Genomic DNA, 19,712 nt, shown 5'->3' on the forward strand with positions numbered 1-19,712 from the left:
TCTCCTCAGCCCAGTGGCTGCCCAACGGCCCCCTCTCAGCCCAACAGCCGCCTTTCCTCAGCCCAACAGCCACCCCACAGCCCCCTCCCAGCCCAATGGCCACCCAATGGGCCCCTCTCCTCAGCACAACAACCACCCAACAGCCAGCACCTCTCCTCAGCCCAATGGCCACCCAATGGCCCCCTCTCCTCAGTCCAATGGCCACCCAACAGCCCTCTCCTCAGCACAACAGCTGCCCATTGGCCCCCTCTCCTCAGCCCAATGACCGCACAGTGCCTACCCCTCCCAGCTCAATGGCTGCCTCTCCTCAGCCCAACGGGCACCCAACAGCCCCGCATCCTCAGCCCAACAGCCACCCAATGGCTCCCTCTCAGCCCAACGGCCCCCTCTCCTCAGCCCAACGGTAGCCCAACACCCCCTGCCCTCAGTGCAACAGGCACCCCTACCTGCCCCTCTCAGGGGGTTCCGCCATGGCCTGAGAGTCCTCGTGTTACCTGCCCGCCGGGTCCGGTCCCTCAGGCGCAGGAGAAGGGTGTTTCACGCAGCCCCAGAAGGAGAAAGCCTGGCAGCGGGAGCCATGCTGGGCCTTGAGGAGGACTGCAGCCCCAGTGTGGTATGAAGGCCACGCTCCCTTCCCAGCTGGGGGACCCACAGCTTTTTGGGTGGCCGGCTGTACACCGAGGCACAGGAGGGTGCCTCACCCTGTGGCCCAGCCACCTTTGCACTGCCTTGCAGTGGAGCCAGTCACTAACTCAGGCTGGTTGGTCAAACGCACCAATGTGGGTGACCACATACATGAGAGTACTAGTTAACACAGGTGCCAGAAGTTAAACACAGGTATAGACAGGCAGGACCAGGGCTCAGACAGCTCAGTTCATCCATAACTACTCTCAAGTGAAGGCTCTGGAAGGACGGGGGGGGTCGCAGCTGCAGGCAGAGGTTTCTACACTCTGTGGTCAGCACCAAGAGAAAAGAACTAATGAAGTAATAAAGTGTCACTAAACAGTTTTGTGCAAGATGAAGTTCAAGCTTACTACATACATTTCAGTCTTGAGCACATTTTGCAAAGCAGTGCTTCTGCCTGTAGGTTTCAGCTACATCTGTGGTCAGAGGCGTCGAGTATTGTCACATCCATTTCTACAAAAGAAACTAACCGTTGTAGTCAGACCAGTATAAAAGCCAGTGGAAAAGAAAGGTGACTTAGCATGATACATTGCCTATACCAATCCTGCTTTGATTTGCAGATGAGTAGCTTAAGACAGAAGTATCTTTAAAACAGATAATTTGCTGTGACTGGTTCAGGAGGCACCCAGGACTGGAACAGCATTAATGTCATCTGGATGCACTACTTTCACTTACCACTTAATCACTCGATTAACAATTCAGGCAAAAAGCCACACACACTTCATGCAAATATCTAGCTATCCATTAGGCAAAATAAGTGAAATGAAATTACCATGAGGATATTTCTAAATCTGCTAATAATTGTTGTGTTTTTACAAGCCAGTAACATTGGTTAGCTGATGAGGGATAGACATCAATGTGTATTTCTTGCACACAGTTAGTATATGCCCTGGAGAAAAACTTTATTCATCCATACTGCCGTCAGTTAAAAGCAGGAACGAGCCCAAGCCGTTAGCACAATCTCTCCTTTCCTTACATTTGCTATCTGGCTCGTAGCACCAATTGCGTCTCAGGGCTGTTGTCTACAGAACAGTCTGAATTTCACACATTATTGTCTTTTTACAGAAGTGCTGCTCACAGAATGTATGGATTAGGAGGTGAACGGTTTCTGAATAATTTTTAAGAACATAATAAAAGACTATTTCAAAAGGAGAAATAACATGTCAAACCCTTTTTTGTATGCATGTGAATCTGCAGCATTTACAAACAGAGCAATGACCCAACTAAATCTCCATCTGACCCCAAATGACTATACATAGATGTCAATATAGGATTTTGTGGACACAGCAGAAGAGACAGCAGTTTGGCAAGCCTTTGTACCACTATGTCTGTGTTAAAGACAGAAAGAACAAGCCAGATACCTCACAAACGGTAACAGGTGCTGGGTTGTGCAGGACAGGAAAGTCAGAATTCAACATGCGTTTGCCAAGTCTCACACAAAATAGCTGAAAAGACCCAGCATCTTTCTTTCCTATTTCACTACACTCAGCATATATAAATTAATGACAAATGCAATATTACTTATTTAATAGCCTCATGAGCTATGAGTATTTCACATCACAAGGAGAAAATAAATTTTAAATGAAACTTAATGTGTTTAAAATCAACTTTATCAGATCTGGAAACACAAATACTGTGTGCTTTAAGTAATAATGCTAAAGCAACAGACAGACTTAAGTTTACTGGGGATTTTTTATGGGTTTCTTTTAGAATTTATATGCAGTTCTTTGGGTATAACATTATTGCAGTGCCTTTCCACTTATAATGTTTCTCTTTGAGGATAGTTACATCATTTTTTCTCCCCTGTATCTTACATTTAGATCTACATATGCTACTTTTTTTCTTTTGATCTGGGAATATATAAGGACATATGACCTTAAATTAATATTGCATTCAGCACAAAAGGCCTTATAGATACACACAAGGTCTAAGTTATGGCAGATATAGGAATGTTGATTTTAAATGCCTAGCTCTTATTTATACAATATTTTAACCACAACTAAAAGCTACATATAAATTCGGTGGGGGGTTTTGTTTGGCTAGGTTTTTGCTCTGCTTTATATTTGATAATTGAATACTTTCACGATCGTGTTCCATGATCCCATGCACATGACACAGTAGTCGGCAGGCTGCTGTTCAGGCTGGCCCCGCTGCATCTGGCATATAGAAATCTGGAGCAGACCACGAGAGCTCTCACTGTGCTCCCTGTCAGCACTTTGTTCTTACAGATGGGCCAACCAGTAGCTCACATTAATTGTATCTCCATCACATATATACTTTTGCCAGGCAAAAAAAGGCAGCTAAATCCACATACTCAAATAATTCTTATTCACCTGCATATCTGTCCATGCACACCTGGTTTTTATTTCTTTTACTACAGCACTCAGAATGAGCATGAGCAGGGTCTTACTTCCCGAATGAGGTGGAAGAGGCCATGTACATAATATACCCACCATAGGCTGGGCTAGTAAGAAAGGGCACTGTGGCAGCCAAGCTGGTTAAGGCTGTGCAATAGTTACTTGTCTTGGAGTTTTCTCCTAACATTTTTCTCCTAGGTGTACCTCTGCTCTACCCTTTTGACCATTTGGTCATTTAAAGAGTGAAAGTGGAATTTTCAAAAACATTTTATCAACCTATTGCTATTGCTGTGATTCCCTACAGCAACACCCTTCACTGACTGCAAGAACAGAACTAGACCAAAGTCTACACTCTTTATTTTTCTAAGTATCTGCGGTCAGCCTTCTACTGACCTGCCAATTCTGTGTGGTTAACTGCTGAACATGCCCGCCCTGCCCTCAGTAATAGTTAGCACATTAAAAGAGCCTGCTTAGAAAAGAAGGCATTTCCATACACGTTACTTTGCAGATGTTTAACAACTATTTCTTGATTGGGATTTTCCTGAGAGTGCCCCAAAATACATGGAGATAACGGCTCTGGCAGGACCTGGCGCTCCTGCACGTGTCCATGAGCAAGACATGCAAAGGCATCTGCTCCCTCAGGTGAGGTAAAGCTGTGGCTGATACTGACACCCCAGGAGCCTGGGAAGCTTGAGCTGCCTCCAGCCCTGTCCTGCAGGAAAGTGTTTTTGAATTTCACCAGGAAGCCCCACTCCTCTTCACATGGCTGCGGGCAGTGGCCACCTCTGCACGGTGCTGGGAGAGTCAGTGCAGGGAGCAGGCTAAAGCACAGCCATACCTGGCTGGCTTTTGTACACCCACATCTCTTATTCCATACCCATGCAAGAAAGTTTACGCATCCCAAAGGACTTTACTGCATGTGATTTCAGACTCCATAAGACAGACCCAGGGTTGACTGATCATCCCAATGTGGCTACATTATAGCAGCAGAGCATCGGTATCAGGGGTTGAAGGGCTCCAAATTTTCATTGCCACCATCATCTAAAACTCACATTTGAGGATAAATTTGTTTCCAGCTCACAAGGTGAATTTAAGATTGAGTATATGCTTATGCTTGAATTGAAAACAGAGCCGTGCTTTCTACTCAACTAGTAACTTCTTTGGGATAAGAATCTTCTCTTTAAATAAATAATATAACAAATAATAAACTAACATAGTTTTGTAAAAGTATCAGAGTATTTCCAACCAGATTCTTAAAAAGTACAATGTATTTTTTGTTATACATCAAGGAGCAAAGAAGATAGACTAAGATGCAATGAGAAAAAATGCACGCGAAAGGCAAAAGATAACATGTGGTATACAGTCACATAGATCAATTATTTGGAAAGTTTCAAAGGAAAGAAAGTGGGTTTTAAACTTTTCAGTAAGATGAGAACATCATCCTGGTTTTTAATGCTTCTGATAACATGTCGTTCCATTAATCATTTATAAATACCTGGCCAAGTTTACTTGCATTTACATCTGGCCTTCTTGAGATAGTTTTAGAAAAAAAATCAGTACGATTTTTCTTACTAAGCTTCACTTGTGCCTGTGATTTTGCAGATCTGTGTTACATGAATATTCCAGCAAGCACATTGCTGGCACACCGGGCCACCAGGTCTCTTTTTGTAGTTCATTAGAACCAACAGAAGACACCACAATTTGTTCATAAATATTAGGCAAAGAGATTTATGTGAAATCCAGCAATACCCTACTCATGATGAAGTATTTGCCAGGATCTAGGTTCATGAGATCTGGCTGCCATGAAGACTGCAGCAGTAGTATTTGCATGCTAACATGGCAAACCCATCATGATAAACTATGCAAAAACTGTAAGGTCCATGCAAAACCCAGCAGGGACAGCTTTAGATCTTAACAGTAGCAAAGTCTTAAAAGATGTACAGAATCTCCAATCTGCTAAGCCACATCCTGTTACTTGCTCAAGCAAGAAAGAAAACAGAGTATATCTTTCTGGAAAGAGACTACTATACTAAAGTGAAATTCTTAGCTGAAATCAGAGATGCATTGGGCTAAAAGGCAGAGGTTTCAAAGCACAAGACCTCTAAGTTTCTTGCCTGTGCCCAGAGAAACCTGGCCAAATACCCTAAAAATCAGTGAGGTAAAGACCTTGGGGGCAAAAGGATTGATCTTGAGTCAAATAATGACTTACAAAATCCTTTTCCTGAACTTCTTGTCCAATTGATTTTCTTTAGACCTATGATCTTTTGAAGACATCTTTTGGGGCGCCTCAGTAAATTCCTATGGTGGCATTTCTACCCACATCCTCCTCCTGGGCCAGCCAAGTCTTCCAGCTGTTGACCAGCTGGCTGAGAAGTCAACGTGGCTGCAATGTTTTGAACATGGAAAAAAGTTTGACATATTACTTCCAATAAACCCAGCAGGCAGGTAGTTCCTGTGCAGTCCTGAGAACTTACATGTGGTATTATCAGAGGATTCACCACCATGCCCATCTGCCTCTGAGGCACGCAGGATGGAAGGGAAAGGACATAACAGTAGAAGAAAAAGCTCACATTCAAATATGCCAAAAATTACCTTGACCTCTGAAGAAAAGCAGCTGTCGATCTGTCCTCTGAAGAGGAGAGAACTGTCACTCAGTTCAGAGTCACTGAGCACAGGAAAATGGTGCACAATGGTGCAGGTACTAATATAAGCCCAAATCTTGCTTATCCACTTCTCTCATCTTGAGCAGCACATTGTCTTGCTCTGTAAGGCTCTCCCACTGGGAGAAAGCCACAAATCAAGATGACCTGACAGAGGTAAAATTAGTGGAATTTGAAAATTAAGGCAATTAAGGTTTTGATCACCAATTCTTAGTGATCCATGCAGTGACACTTTTCCTTCAAGTCTTCAAGGAGCTGTTACAATTTGTATGTCATGCCTAAGGAAATTAGGTGGTTAATTCCTATGTTGGAATGTGAGGAAGTTGTTGATCTCATGGAGTTTGCAACCTCTTGTGTTAAAGGTAGAGTCAAATGCCCTCTGACTTCAGGGCGTCATTATTCCTAAACTATAAAATGAATCTGTGAACTCCAAGACAGTGTGATTTACTTACCAGCATATTTATTAAGAAACTGATATAATTTCTTACCTATAGATCTCTCCTAGACATACATTATTACATTGTAGATATTGGTGGAGAGAAATGGCTACGGAAATGATTCAGGGACTTCAGAGAGTGAGATATAATTTTATTTTTTCAAATAGAAAATTGCTCGCATGTAGTCCATTTAGACATAGTCAATACATTCCAGCACATCACATCATACTCAAAAATGACAGCGCCAAGGACTTAAAAATGAGCAAATCTATTATAAGGTAGTGAATCAATTTACAGAAAAAACTGAGCAACAAGATAACTTATAACGAAACCAATGTTTAAATACATTTCTAATACAGGCACCCATATTAAATTGACCTGTGAACAGTGCACATAGCTTCTCTTTTTTCCCCTCCTTCTCTACTCATGATATATGAAGACCTGCTTTAAATGATTTAAGCGTTTATTATTTTTCTAAATCACTTGCACAGTCCATTTTTTGATCTAATCTTGTGAGGTACTTAATATCAGGCAGGGTAGCAGTAGCCTGACAGGTTTTTCCACCCAAGAGCAGACACACAGTTTTGGGTGCAGCATGCATTATGACCACATGGCATCCAGAAAAGTATCTTTTAGCAAAGAATATTTTTGAGATCCATAAAATGCTGATGTCCCTCAGCTTCTGTTGACTCTAATACTCTCATGAACTCAAATCTTTGGAGCTAAAAGGAAAGCACCCTTTCACATTTGGTTTTATAGCCAAACCGGTATCTGCTGTAAACTGAAATCTCAGGGCTTATATACAATTCAGAGCAACCTGAACCTGACCAATTGCAGTGTGTGCATCTCCCCTGGGCAAGCAGGCTGGGCTTTGGTAGAAGAGAGCAATCTCCTCCTCAGGACTAGGGGCATCACAATTCTCTGAGGCTGCCCTTCCTCTTCCTCTTTGTACGGCAGCAACATGAAGGTGACTGGACTTTTTAGATTGTAAAAGTGAGGTGAAAAAAACAATCTTTGACTGATATAACTGGAAGCTTCTGCTGAATTCCCCTCGTGTGCAAAGCACTAAGAGGTCCGCTTTAAAACTTTTTAAAAATACCTTGGAAGCATTATGAGACTCTGTTTTCTACAGAAAACTGTGATAGATGTTCTAGACAGTCTTGTTCTATGGGATTACACAAGGCTTCTGGGAACAGTGATAAAATCTAGAAATTTTCTCCACAAAACTGGAAATACCAGTAGATCTCAACAGAGAAAATTAAAATATTTATTGCTGCCCTGCCTGCTCTTACTTTGTGTCAATCTTAAGTAATAGAGTTAGTTTAAAAATCAATCGCTGCAATCCACCTCAATAAAAATGTAATCTGAAGATCAGGTATGCTTAGCCTATGAATGACAGGAAAAAGAAAAGTCTGACGGTAATTTTGGAACATATTCAAGAATTCTGCTATGTCTTTCCACTGCCATGAAAGACAAATTATATTGTTAAAGCCCTACATGCTATGTTTTAAGGGTATCCCTTCAAGATATGGTAACTGAGAACATTGTTCAAAAATCTTAACTCATATTTTATTACTAATTATTGACCAAATCAATAAAGCTATCTACTCTACAATGCACAGCTTTACCTATACATAGCTGTTAGAAATACACATTTATCAATCAAAAGCAGAGACAACATCCAAACTGTAAAATGTAACCAGACACTCTTATCCTCTTTAAACAGTCTGATAAATAAATATAAATACATAAATATTGCAGAACAATAGTATATTCCTTGCACCAACAGAGGTATATTATTTATCTGTGGTCAATAGTAAAATCTTGCTTTTATCTTTAGAAAGGGTATTTTAAATTTCTTGCAATACAGCAAAAACTTAATTAATAAATTATTGTGACAGAACCCAGTGTGTCTGTTACCCTACAAGTACTTACCAAGAGTTTTTTTAGTTTAAAGCTTTTGTAACAGGAATGCTTCTAGCTTTGGCTGTACCATAGGCAACTGCTGCAAATTAGCACCATTCATGAAATAACGAGAACATCAAATCTTCTCAGAGCATGAGGTAAAATGATATTCAAAAAGAAACAGTCTTTCAGTTTCTCTTTTTTTTTTTTTTCAGTTTGAAAATCTAGTGCATCATACATACAGTTGGGGATACTACCAATCTTAAATTGCAGAATTATCTCAGATTTAAGTAAGTACCTAAATTACACCAAATACTAAGGAGAATTTCTGCACATCTGCTTTGCCAATATCTACAAATGCATGTACAAAAAAAAAGATAGCACATAGTTCCTTTAAGCAAAAATATGCACATATTCTTAAGCAGCAAGATAAATGTAGCTTAAATATACCCCCAATGTTTTCTATCAAATGTTGACATTACAAACTCAACGTTTTTTGCAGTCCTTTTGAGGAATTATTCTCAGGGAGATCTTTAACTGCTACACCACTCATCACACCCTGTGATACTATTTGTGATGTATTTTATCAAGCAATTGTAAACCCTACCCTATAAATACTAACTGGGTCTGGATTACTATTTTTAAATCATCATTTAGTATATTTTAAAGACCTTAAGCTGGGACATACAAAAGCTTTTTTGAGCACGTACAGTTTTAAGGGGAGTCACCCCTTTGATAATCCCTTACCATTTTATGAAGTGTAGGGATTTAATATTGCTTTAACTTCTTGTTCAAAAATACATGGTGCACTAAAACTTAAAAATACCTGGAAAATTAATTTCTGACATTGCATTCACAATAGTTTTAATGAGTGCTTATATGCAGTTATTAGTCAAACGACCCTTCCTCCACCAGAAATAAAAACTAACCTTATTTTTATATGAAAAGCTTGCTTTCTGACCTTTAAATAGTTCAGCATGGCTTGGCTGTGCCAAATTATTAACAAAACCACATACAGATTCAGACAAACAGATGGAAAATAATGCCATCTCAAAAATACTAAATGATGTCATCATGTTTCTCAGAAACTCTATTCTCAGCATTAAAATAAAATTCCAAGAAAACAACAGAGCTCTGACTTCCCTTTCACAGACCCTGATCCCCATCAGACAGGTAAATTCAGTCCTATTTTGTATTCCGGTGATCCTTTAAGCTGATAGTAGAATGCCTCACACTGGTATGAGCAAAAGAACTGCTTAAGAGCTTTTGATAACACAATGACATGTTTCCCAAATAAAGTGATTTTAAATTTGAATTCCTTCATTTTTCAGAAGACTGTATCTCCATGATTACAAATATTCCTGAAATCATGATTATTTGCATGTGGCTGTTTAAATCCTGCTCAGCTGATAGCCTCTAGATAATATAACGCTTTCAAAGTGCTGGTCTTCTGCTTTTTCTTTCACTCTCTGCTCCTCTAAGGTAGACACAAGTTTGTCCCTTTCTTCAACCACTTTCATCATCTCAGTAAAAATTTCATCCTCCTCATTCAGATCCATCTCATCTTTAAGGCTGTCTAAAGGATCACAAAATAAGAGGTCAAAATCCAGATCACTCTGTTGTTACACTTTGCATTTTAACTGTTGGTGTACAGCTTCAATTACTATTACAGTCAGTGACAAATGAAGTCAATAGCAGTCAATATTTTTCATGTTACAGTTCAGGAAAAATTTCTCCTGCCATTTAAGGTTGACCATTAAGGCTTCTAATGTTTAGAGTGGATCTTTTAGCAAAACTTAGACTGGAAAGGGTAAGAAGACCACTACTTGTTTATAAAAACATTTAAGCTGGAGTTCAAATTTAGCTTATAAGGTAAGAAGCCCAACCATAAAAAGTAGTATCTGTAAGAAAATGGAAAGTGTTTTTCAGAAAATGTATTGAAAACTGCCATCACTTACAATCCACATGCTTAGAACACAACAGGATATTTTGGGGTATTCAGGGCTCTGTAGCCCCCCTTCTCCCTGCATTCTCTTTTCTATATATCCCCATGCTCTCTTTTCTAATACTAAATGAAAGGACAAGCCCAAACTGTAATCTCAAGTACCTAAAAGCAGTTCCAAAATACTGTTGTAACCAGTGATGCTACAGTTAACATAAAAGCAGATAACCTTTTTTGTGTTTAGGTGGTTGAAGAAATTACTTTCCGTTGCTGCCCATCATCGCGTGTTAGCTGGATGTTGCTGCCTGCACAGCACAATTAGTGGAATTACACGTGCGAGTGCTTCTGATCCAGTTCAATGTAAACCTGGACAGGTTAGCTTAGCTGTTTTCACTAGAAGTCAGATGAGAAGATCTCACAAGTTGCATTTTGCTGGCTGAACTGCACTCGTAGAAGAGCACAGGAGGAAAAGCCTCAGCCACTCTGGTCCTTTTTTGGAGCAAACCGGGATGCATACAGGCATGGTCTATCGCTGTGGGCTGGAACATACTCTCCCCTTTGACTTACCATCAATGGCCATTTTCTCTCTCAGCTTTTGTTCCAACCTGCTTTGATGGTCCTCCAATTCTAGTTCTTGGGCTCTAGGTACAATAAAAAGTACATTAAAGAATGAGCTTTTTTCAATGAAGACATATATGTTAATATTATTTCAACCAAGAGATTCTGCATTCTGTTTATCCAGTATTTTCTCCTCATGGGCAGTCAAGGCTAAAAGGTTTGCCTGCGCCTACATTGCCACAGCAACGCCAGAAGTACCACTACCACCTTTTGCATTATGTATCAGATTAAGCTCCCTCATAGACTGCAACACTTAAGGCTATAACCAGCTGTGCTTTGTTGGTGGCACCCACAATGTAATTCTGGATAGGACTGAACGCTCCCACACGCGAAGGGCCCTGCCAGGCACTCTGCACAGGGACGGGTCCCGAGGCAAGGGAATGAACACATGTGAACACGTCCAGACAACAACGTTTTGTGTCCTGCAGTGATAAAAGCAGCCTGCTTTTGCTTTTTTAACTCTGCTTTGCAGACAGTGTGAGCAGGAAGCATTGCTGCCACAATACCCAATGACAATCGAAGCGGAAAGAAAAGGTTTGGCCCCCAGCAGTATCAGCACAGCTGGGGAGAAACTGGGGTGCAGCTGGAGCTGGTTGCTGGGCTGCAGCTCTGCACACAGCGTGGGGGGCTGAGTGATATGGAAATGATAAACGGCAATGAGCAGCCTGCACTGGTGTGAAATCCAGGGGTGAGTAATGACTGCTGCAGCTCTCATCGCCTTCCCACATTGCCCAGAAATAGTGGAGAAAATAGCTGAGAGTCACCTCTGCCTATCTGTTGAGTGCATTTCCAAGGAGGCGAGGGAGCTACAACCAATATTGTTTCCATCAACCACAGACAGTGGCATCTGAGATGGTTTTTATTTGATTGGTGTATCTGCTTGTTTCGTAGCTGTAGTGAACTCCTAGATCTTTTCTCCTATGTCCAATAAGAACTGAGATAAACTTGTCAAACTATTTTTCTTCCACAGGAGAAAGTGCCCCAGTGTTCATTAGACCCACATTATGTAAAGGCAGAGCATCTATATGCACCTTTATTTCAGATGACTGAGAGTGCTGAAATTTAAGCTATATATGCTATACTGGTTTAGGCTATCGTGTAGGATGGAAATAATTGAACCATTGTGAGAGGGAAGGTCAAGGAGGGCTCAAGTGAAAATCTGTGTTCAAAACAGATTGTAGCTACTCTGGGTACATTTATTCCACTACAGTCTCAAACTGCAGCACGCAGCAGGGTGTTCAGGTGTATTGTGAGTATACTTTCCCTCTCTCCCCTCCCCATCTTTAGTACTAATGCTTGTCCTTACTTACATAATCAGGAGCTCAGACTCATAACGCATTAATTTATTCTTCTCCAGGACCAGCTCAAACCATTCATGTAGCATCTGAGTTTCATCCTTTGTGCCTGAATCTGTTTAAAATAGGAGACTTAAGTGTGCATTACCAGCTTTCCTTCCAATGCTCTTACCATTAAGTTGACTTTAAATAGTCCTCATTTGTAAGCCTAGGTGAGTTTAAATGTACACTTTTTTGCTATATGTAACTGACATCAGTAACGTCGGGGTGTAACAGGTATAACATTCTTCTCTACATTTAGTTGAATGTTGTAGTTTATTGCAGTTAAAGATGCATTAGATTTAAAAACACTTTTGTTTTAGAAGTTTTTTTCTTTCAAATAATCATATAGACTTTCATTTTTTTAATGGGCACTTTTTCTTTCTCTCAGTTCTGCCTTTGATAACATAGTTTCTCTGTTGATACTGCACTCCAGCAGCTGAACTATAGGTATAAATGGATATCCCATTAACACAATTGGACTTCAGGATGTACACGCTGGCAAGTATGAGCTAAGTCCCTGCTTCCAGTGGGCGTCAGATGCACAATGAAATCCTCTACACATTTCCATTCATTTGCCAACTGGCCTCTAAATCTGCATCTGCTTTGAGTGATGGGAAAGGCTGTGGGACAGGACAAATCTCTTATTACTGGGTGGTTTTGTAACACTTCGGGCCAGGGCATCGCTGTTAGGCACCATACAGACACAAGACACGAGATGGTCTCTCTCCCAAAGAGCTCACAGCTTTGACTCTGCCTTGCTGAAGAGGAGGACGGATTTCTCTTTCACCAGGTGAGGGCCTTTACTGCTCCTAAAATGCCATCTGTACAAAAATCTTTGGCAATGAAGAACCCCTGGGTGTTTTCAAGTGGCAAGTCAGAGCACGTATGTATGTATTTTCCTCGCTGTCCTTTTTAACATGCTCATCACGTCACATTTTCCATTCATTTTCTTCACAAAACAAAACACCACCGCACCACACTTCGATGCAGAATTAGAGCAGAAGCAATGGCACTGCAGACACACCTCCCACAACGACTGCTCTGCCCGTCCACTGTCTGTTGCCATAAAATAGTTATCACTTGCAGGAAGCAAATATTTTACACTACTCCGGGTTGAGACAACAATTTAAGTGACACACTGACCCCTTCAAAAGCATAAAAACAACAGCCAGCCCATGCTCTGCCTCAGCACGTGGTAGCTGCACACCCCACCATGCTGCCGCTGCGCGTTGCAGGCAGGGACAGCCAGACCTGGGACAAAGCAAAAGGAGGTGCACCAGCAGGCAGGGGAACACAGCTCTCTCCTCCTCAGTATTTACATCATGCTGCTAGATAACCAAGCACAAAATCCCCATAAACCATCCTGGCTATTTTCTGTGGATGGAGACTTATGTGATTTCTCCTATTTTAAGAGGACTGCACCTTTATTTCAGATGACTGAGAATGCTGAAATTTAAGCCCAAAGGTCTCAGGTTCAAGCTCCAGAGATGACAATTACAAGAGTATCATTAAACTGGTATACCAAGTGGAGAGATACCCAGAGTCCTGGACAGCTCAGCAGTGTTTCAGGTGCCTTTCTGTTGTCATTTTGAAATGCGCTTTGTTCTTGGCCCCAGGAATTACCCTCTTGCCTCTACTGCTTCAGCTGTTCCTCACTTTAATGTCCAAGCCAGGATTTGACTCCACTCAAGACCAGCAGTTTAAAGCCCATCTCCTTCGGGCAGTAATGATCTTGCCCAATGCAGCTGTTTAGCAATCTTTCTGAGCAGGAGGGAAATTGTTGGGTGTTTGGGATCACCGGCCCATTTGCAAGCCTTCACCAGGCACTGTCATCCCAGACAGCCTCCTGCCAGCGTTGGAGGAATTCCAAGGGCCCTTGTGCCAAGGACAGGTGCCATGCTGGCTTGGGTGCACTTCTCTGATTTCTCATCAGGATTTGACCCTCATCTGAAGTTACCATGAAATGCGAGGATAAAGCAGCAGGAGAGGGCAGAGCAATCTTGGTCTGATTTCTGCCCAATTCCATTAAAACCTGGCAGTAATGTATGTGTTCCTGTGGGATCTTCCAGGTCAGCAAGTGGGGATAAAAAAATGTCTTCTCAGAGTGACTGCTGGAGCAGTTCTCACTGGGACATGCCAACGGTGGTTTCTCACAGATCCAGTGCAGGGATGCAGCATTAGTATTCAGAGCCTTAGGTCTTCATATGCCACCATCAGAAGTTATCATCAAAATTTGATCTCTCTTACTGTCAGCAAAACCACAAAACACTGCAATTGCAGGTATGCATATGTCCTGCACACACACAGAGGTTTATTATTCCCTTTTTGCTGTTTTCTTGATTAGGCAAAAATTTTTTTTTTTTTTAATTAATGTTTCCTCTTTACACATTAAAGTCTCGATATCTCTAATAAAAGCCTGTGTATCATAGGTTGGTTGAGGTTAGCAGAGAGTAATGCACTTTGCAAAAATGCCACTCATTTTAGCAAAATCCTCAGTGCAAGCTGAAATAAAAATAGCCCTTGTTTTTCCTCCTTCTCCATCCCACAGAACACCCCCCAAGTGTTCCCCGGGGCATTTTTTCCCTTTGCTTTTAAAATGTTTGTTAATAATAATGTTAATAGTTATTTAAGTCTGATGGAGTGCTTTATGCCTTCCAAGAGCAGAACAAGCCACTGAAGTCTTTTGCGTAACACAGTATGACAGATCTTTTTAAAGGTTAGAGGGAAAACAATTTGTGAGTTTGTTTTGTGATCCATGCCGGCTTTTTCTTACAGCATTGCTAAAGCAAAACTTTCTTCCTGGTCTACCCAAGTCTCCTTTAACCTAGATCCCTTTTGAAAGTCAGATATTCTTGTAATTACATCGTAGCTATTTCTATTTTCATCACTTCTGAGGGCATGACAGGCTGCAGAGGAGTATTTACTGAACACTGTTCTCAAAACCTCAACCTTCTGTTCTCCAGAGCAATGCTACGCTGTTCCTCTGTAAAGCAGTCACACAGTAAAGGGGGCTCAGCCAGTTTGTGCCTTTTTAATAAGAGCTAAACCTCATACTCCTTATTCCTACAGGTTTTCAACTGATTTCTTTTGACTCTGTTGAAAGTTCTGAGAAACCTTGGATATGCTCCTTATGAAATAAAAAACTAGCTGGAACGTGTGCAGATATTTGTTCACCTTCCAAAACATGGAGAGATTTCTTAACGTTCTCTCAATACAGATTTTCTTCTTTACCATCATTCTTCATGATTTGTGTAGCCAACTGATCGGTTATGCTAATTTCAGTGGAAAACGTGTTTTGAGATTTTATTTCTGTATTTTCTTGTAGGCAGAAGATCTCCATAAGCCTCCACAAATGTCAGTGGAAAACAAAGCGACGGTACATCAGTGATTTATTATTTGGTATTTTGAATCAGAATAAAGGGAATAACGGGCATGAAAAATTATTCATAGGACTGATGTTATTTCTTTTTTTTTTTTAATGCATGAATTGTTGTCACTGCAATTAGAAGATTATCAAAGCCTCATTTTGCTCATCAGTCTTCATGGCAGTTGTTTCGCACCCACGCATGTTCTCGTCTAATTCAGTTGAGGAGCTAATGAATAACTCTCCCTAACAAAGGGGCCATTCATCCTGGGCTTACAGAATTATTAGAGGAGAGTTGCGTAAATGTCACTGAAGACTAGTGTTTGCAGGCCTGTCTCTAAATTTGGTTATTCACAACCTTTGCAGCTCAATATTATTGCTGAACTGTGATCGTTTTCTAATTACCTTAATAATACCTATTAAATCATTTGAATTGCATAAGCACAGACCTGCTTAAATACAACTTAACCTAATAAACACTGGTCATTCATTAAACAATAATGCTCGTTATTTTTAAGAAGGTTGAACAGAATATTAAACTCACTGATGCCTGTATCATTACATGTATGTTATTACAAGCAACAAAGCACTCAAATTTTGTTTGGGAAACTTATGGCTTCATGCTTTTGCACCAGAAGAGTTATTGAGACACAGTAACATCCTACGTTTCAGTATCTGCCCTATTTGTAACTTGCAACCTACACACAAACAATCAACAGGGAGAAAAAAAAATAGTACTTTCACCTTAATGAAGGCAATCCAATTACTAAGGATGAGAAGAGAATGAGAAGCATCAATCTGTTGGCAGACAGCCTTCTTTAGGAAATGCGGTTGTCAAAACAGCAAAAACAAGAGGTGGCTCTAGGCCATTTATCCTGGTATTCAGTGTCTATCCCAAGAGCTAGAAGCCTCTTGTCCCTCTATTTTTGAGATTTCCAAAATACATCCACCCTTATAAAAATCAGCAGTAAATTAAAAAGCTAACGCTCCAAATCCTCAAAGTCTTTTTAGTAGACTTTCTCATAGGCAGTATGGTGGGTGCCATTTGATAAATGGTTATGTTTTCATTAAGGGAAAAAAAAAAATCCTAGCCTTTTAAATAACATTTGAAATAGTTTGGCACTATCAATTATAGGAAATTAGTCAATTAAAAGGTTGGACAAATGCTCTCTTGCTGAACTAATTAGTTCAGTGTTAGAATTGGGGCGATAACTGCTAAGAAATATGGCATTAAAAAAGCCAGCATGTAGAGATTTTGCTGGGTTGCCTAGCTAAGACAACAAGATCAGGTGCCAAAACATATCTAGGTTTTCAGTGTTGTGCAACTGCCTGTCATGAAAGCACGAGGTTCAGCTTTCTATAACAGAGGTAAATAAAGACATGTTTGCGATCAGGCTGTCAGCTCCCCAGAGTCCTTTCAGCACAGAACCACAGCCCCCTCTGAAGTCCCTTACACGCATGGTTCACATTCCCATCCCCATTTTGAGCCTGGCAGGAACGCCTAGATGTCCTGTCCCACTGCGGGAGGCCTCCCCAGCTTCACCCCGTGCGCGCTCGGGAGCATTGGTAAGGCTGGGCTGGCAGGAGGAGGCCACAGTCCTGGGTGCTTGGGACTCTTGGTTCAGGCGAGTGAAAACCTTGCCTCCGACCAGGGCCAGGATGACATCCCTGTTATCTTCCACCCGGTGCGGGGAAAGCTGTGTGGTTCGGGTCTGTGTGCCTGCATGCTGCTGTTGCTATAGCATGGCCACTGGCTCTAATCGTATTAATGGCATTTCACACTCTGGGAGAAGTCATTATGGACTCTGTTACTAGGCACGGGCTGCTGCTGGCTTGGTAACTGAGATACAGCTCCTGGAAACCTCACTGGTTTCCTCCAGAAGAAGAAATTAAGCTCAAGGTGGGATTTTAAAAAATGGGTGGAAAAATGTAGATTCAGGTTCAATAGCAAGGCAAATAATTCCAAATCTGTGATAACCAACAGAAAATTCATAGCGTTCAGTGAAAAGGTTCTTGAGCTAACAGAGTTTGAGGAAAAGGGTAAACAATGATTTTTGTCCTTCCAGTTATTGTTTCATTTCAGATTTTGCACTGAACTCTATTTCTATGACAATCATTAAACCGTCTCTGCTTCGAAAAAGGTTAAAAAAAACCACCACCAAACACACACACGGCTTCATTTACCTGATTCTCCTCTCAGTTCTCTCTCCAGTTTGACACCAAAAATCTCCAGAGCTCTTTGTCTTTCCTCCAATTCTTCTAGTTGGCGCTGGACTGCCTGCAAAATTGTAATAATATAAAAGCTACAGACATAGCTTAAAAATTCAGAGACGAAAGATGGTCTCAGTGGTTAGAGAAACAGCTTGAAAAGGTCTCTGAGGAGTCATGGGATTTGCAAACTCATTGAGCATATTAGGCGCTTACGCAGTTTAATAATTCCACTACGTATCTATCCACATTTTTATGTGGGTAAGTATCATAGGTACTAAAAGAACCTCAGTTTTTCTGAACTTTAGCTCTCCTGTTGTAAAACAGAGATCATAATGTTTCTGTGTCTCGCAAGGTGCAAAAAGTCGATACCTTACACGTTCAGAGGCATGTATTCTGACATGCTACATGAACAAAGCTCATATAAATATTGAAAGTTTACAGCTAGAAAGCTTTGCTAGCTATTTTGTTGTCCATAGGGTTTTGTTGTTTGTTTTGCTTTTATAGTTCCCAAGTTTTTGACACAGGGAGGAAACTGTCTAATAGCTAAGAAGTGATAATTCAGTGGCACTTCAGGATGGACTTTTACATTCACTGGTCCATCCGCTTTTACATAAGATTTTCAGAGGTGACATGCAGATAATAGATATGAAACACCTTAAAAGGTTGAACTGTCAAAGAGAGATGCTCAGCAGTTCCCATTTCAGCTTGTGTCAGCCAAGCCCTCAGGAACAGCCTAACAAACTTTCAAAGTTTCAAAGGTTCAAAAAAGTTTGGACTTGATTATTTCCACAAAGCAGTAAAATAAGAGAAGGCATGTATGCATCTAATTTTACCTTCAGATAATTTACAATTCTCAGATAAAAACTATAACATAGTTGCTCTTACTTTGGATTAAATAAGATACTATTCTTCTTTCCCATGGGTTTTATTCTGTCATGGATTTTATAGTAACGGCTAGATATTAGCATTTTCTAAAATCCACTGTCTGGTTCAAACACCAAATTTCTCTCCTTTTCAGTTACATATTTTGCAAAAGCAGTGATGTCTACAAAAAGATATTTCAGATTCGCATCTGAAAAACAACTTACTAGTTTTCTTTTTTGATTTAATATTAGTACAGAAATAGCAAGTGGAAGCTCCATCCAAAACTATCCACCTACTATAGTATACAACAGAAGATGATGGACAAGTCTGCCTTCAAAAAGCCTGCTCTCCCCACTACTGTATCTTGATTACCATTACAACCTGAATTAAATCTAGCTCAGGTTTCTCTGCCCTATGCTACAGTACAGACACACACAAAAAAAATGCTAATGGCCACATAAAACATTAAGTTTTGTGTATATATATGTATATGTGTATATATCTATATATGCATATAGATATGTGTGTGTGGTAAGTGAAATAGATAAAGCTGAAAATTTTTACACCTGAAAGAACAGTCTGAGATCAAGCTGTGCAGAAGTGCATTCCCAAATCTTTGAACTGTAATTGGAAATAATAAAGCGTTAGCAGAGTCCAGAGCTTTTCCAGCATTTTCCGAAGAGCAAGGCCTGTATAAAGTGAAGTGACTTTCCATCATTAGTAAAGAAAACAGTTGACTCTCACTGTTATGGCAGAGAGAGAACAAAAACCATCACTGTGTTTTCGTACCCTCCTGTAGTACACAGGGGTAATAGTCGAGTTTCTTACATTCTCAGGGACTGATATTATTCCTCCTTTCTATCTCTTCCCCTCTTCAGCATATTCTTCTCTTATGGCCAGTCACTATTCCCTCTTGTTCTTCATACACATTTACAAAATTGTGATGATCTCCTGGGGCACATGTGGATTTGTCACACACAGAGTTGCAAGGCCCTGCCACGTACGTCTTCCTGCTCCTGACGTTTTGGGGGGGATTTCAACACAGAAGGCAGTGAGCCACAGTGAGGAGCGAGGGGAGGTGCAGAGCCCACACTGGGTACCCCCCATCCTCACTAGTCACTCTTGGGAGACAAATGGGACATCTGTGAGCTACGTTTTCACCTGTGCTTTGTGAAGCCTCTTCAGCTCCTCTTGTTTAATCAATTGCTTTGTCTCCTTCTCCAGCTTCCTTCTCCTTCTGAGAGTCCTTTTTACCTACAAAAGAGAGAGAGGGAAAAAAAGGCAATCAAAGCATAAGTATGCCATTACAGGTTTTCTCAAACCTTCCCCAGAA

General features: G+C 40.9%; 1 protein-coding gene across 2 annotated transcripts in view; it reads right to left on the reverse strand.

Annotated features, from left to right (window-relative positions):
• Nucleotides 1-9,434: 9,434 nt before the first annotated feature.
• MICAL2 (microtubule associated monooxygenase, calponin and LIM domain containing 2) overlaps nucleotides 9,435-19,712 on the reverse strand; it is a 108,395-nt gene continuing 98,117 nt past the window's right edge. For both annotated transcript variants that reach the window (XM_075712349.1, XM_075712350.1), the window contains 5 exons: nucleotides 19,541-19,633; nucleotides 17,489-17,582; nucleotides 11,914-12,013; nucleotides 10,553-10,626; nucleotides 9,435-9,619 (listed from right to left, as the gene is read on the reverse strand). In XM_075712349.1, the coding sequence (XP_075568464.1) occupies nucleotides 9,435-9,619; nucleotides 10,553-10,626; nucleotides 11,914-12,013; nucleotides 17,489-17,582; nucleotides 19,541-19,633 (546 nt within the window). The remainder of the gene's footprint in view (nucleotides 9,620-10,552; nucleotides 10,627-11,913; nucleotides 12,014-17,488; nucleotides 17,583-19,540; nucleotides 19,634-19,712) is intronic.

The sequence above is a fragment of the Pelecanus crispus genome, chromosome 6 (assembly GCF_030463565.1).
Source record: "Pelecanus crispus isolate bPelCri1 chromosome 6, bPelCri1.pri, whole genome shotgun sequence".
In the NCBI taxonomy this organism is placed as follows: Eukaryota; Metazoa; Chordata; class Aves; order Pelecaniformes; family Pelecanidae; genus Pelecanus; species Pelecanus crispus.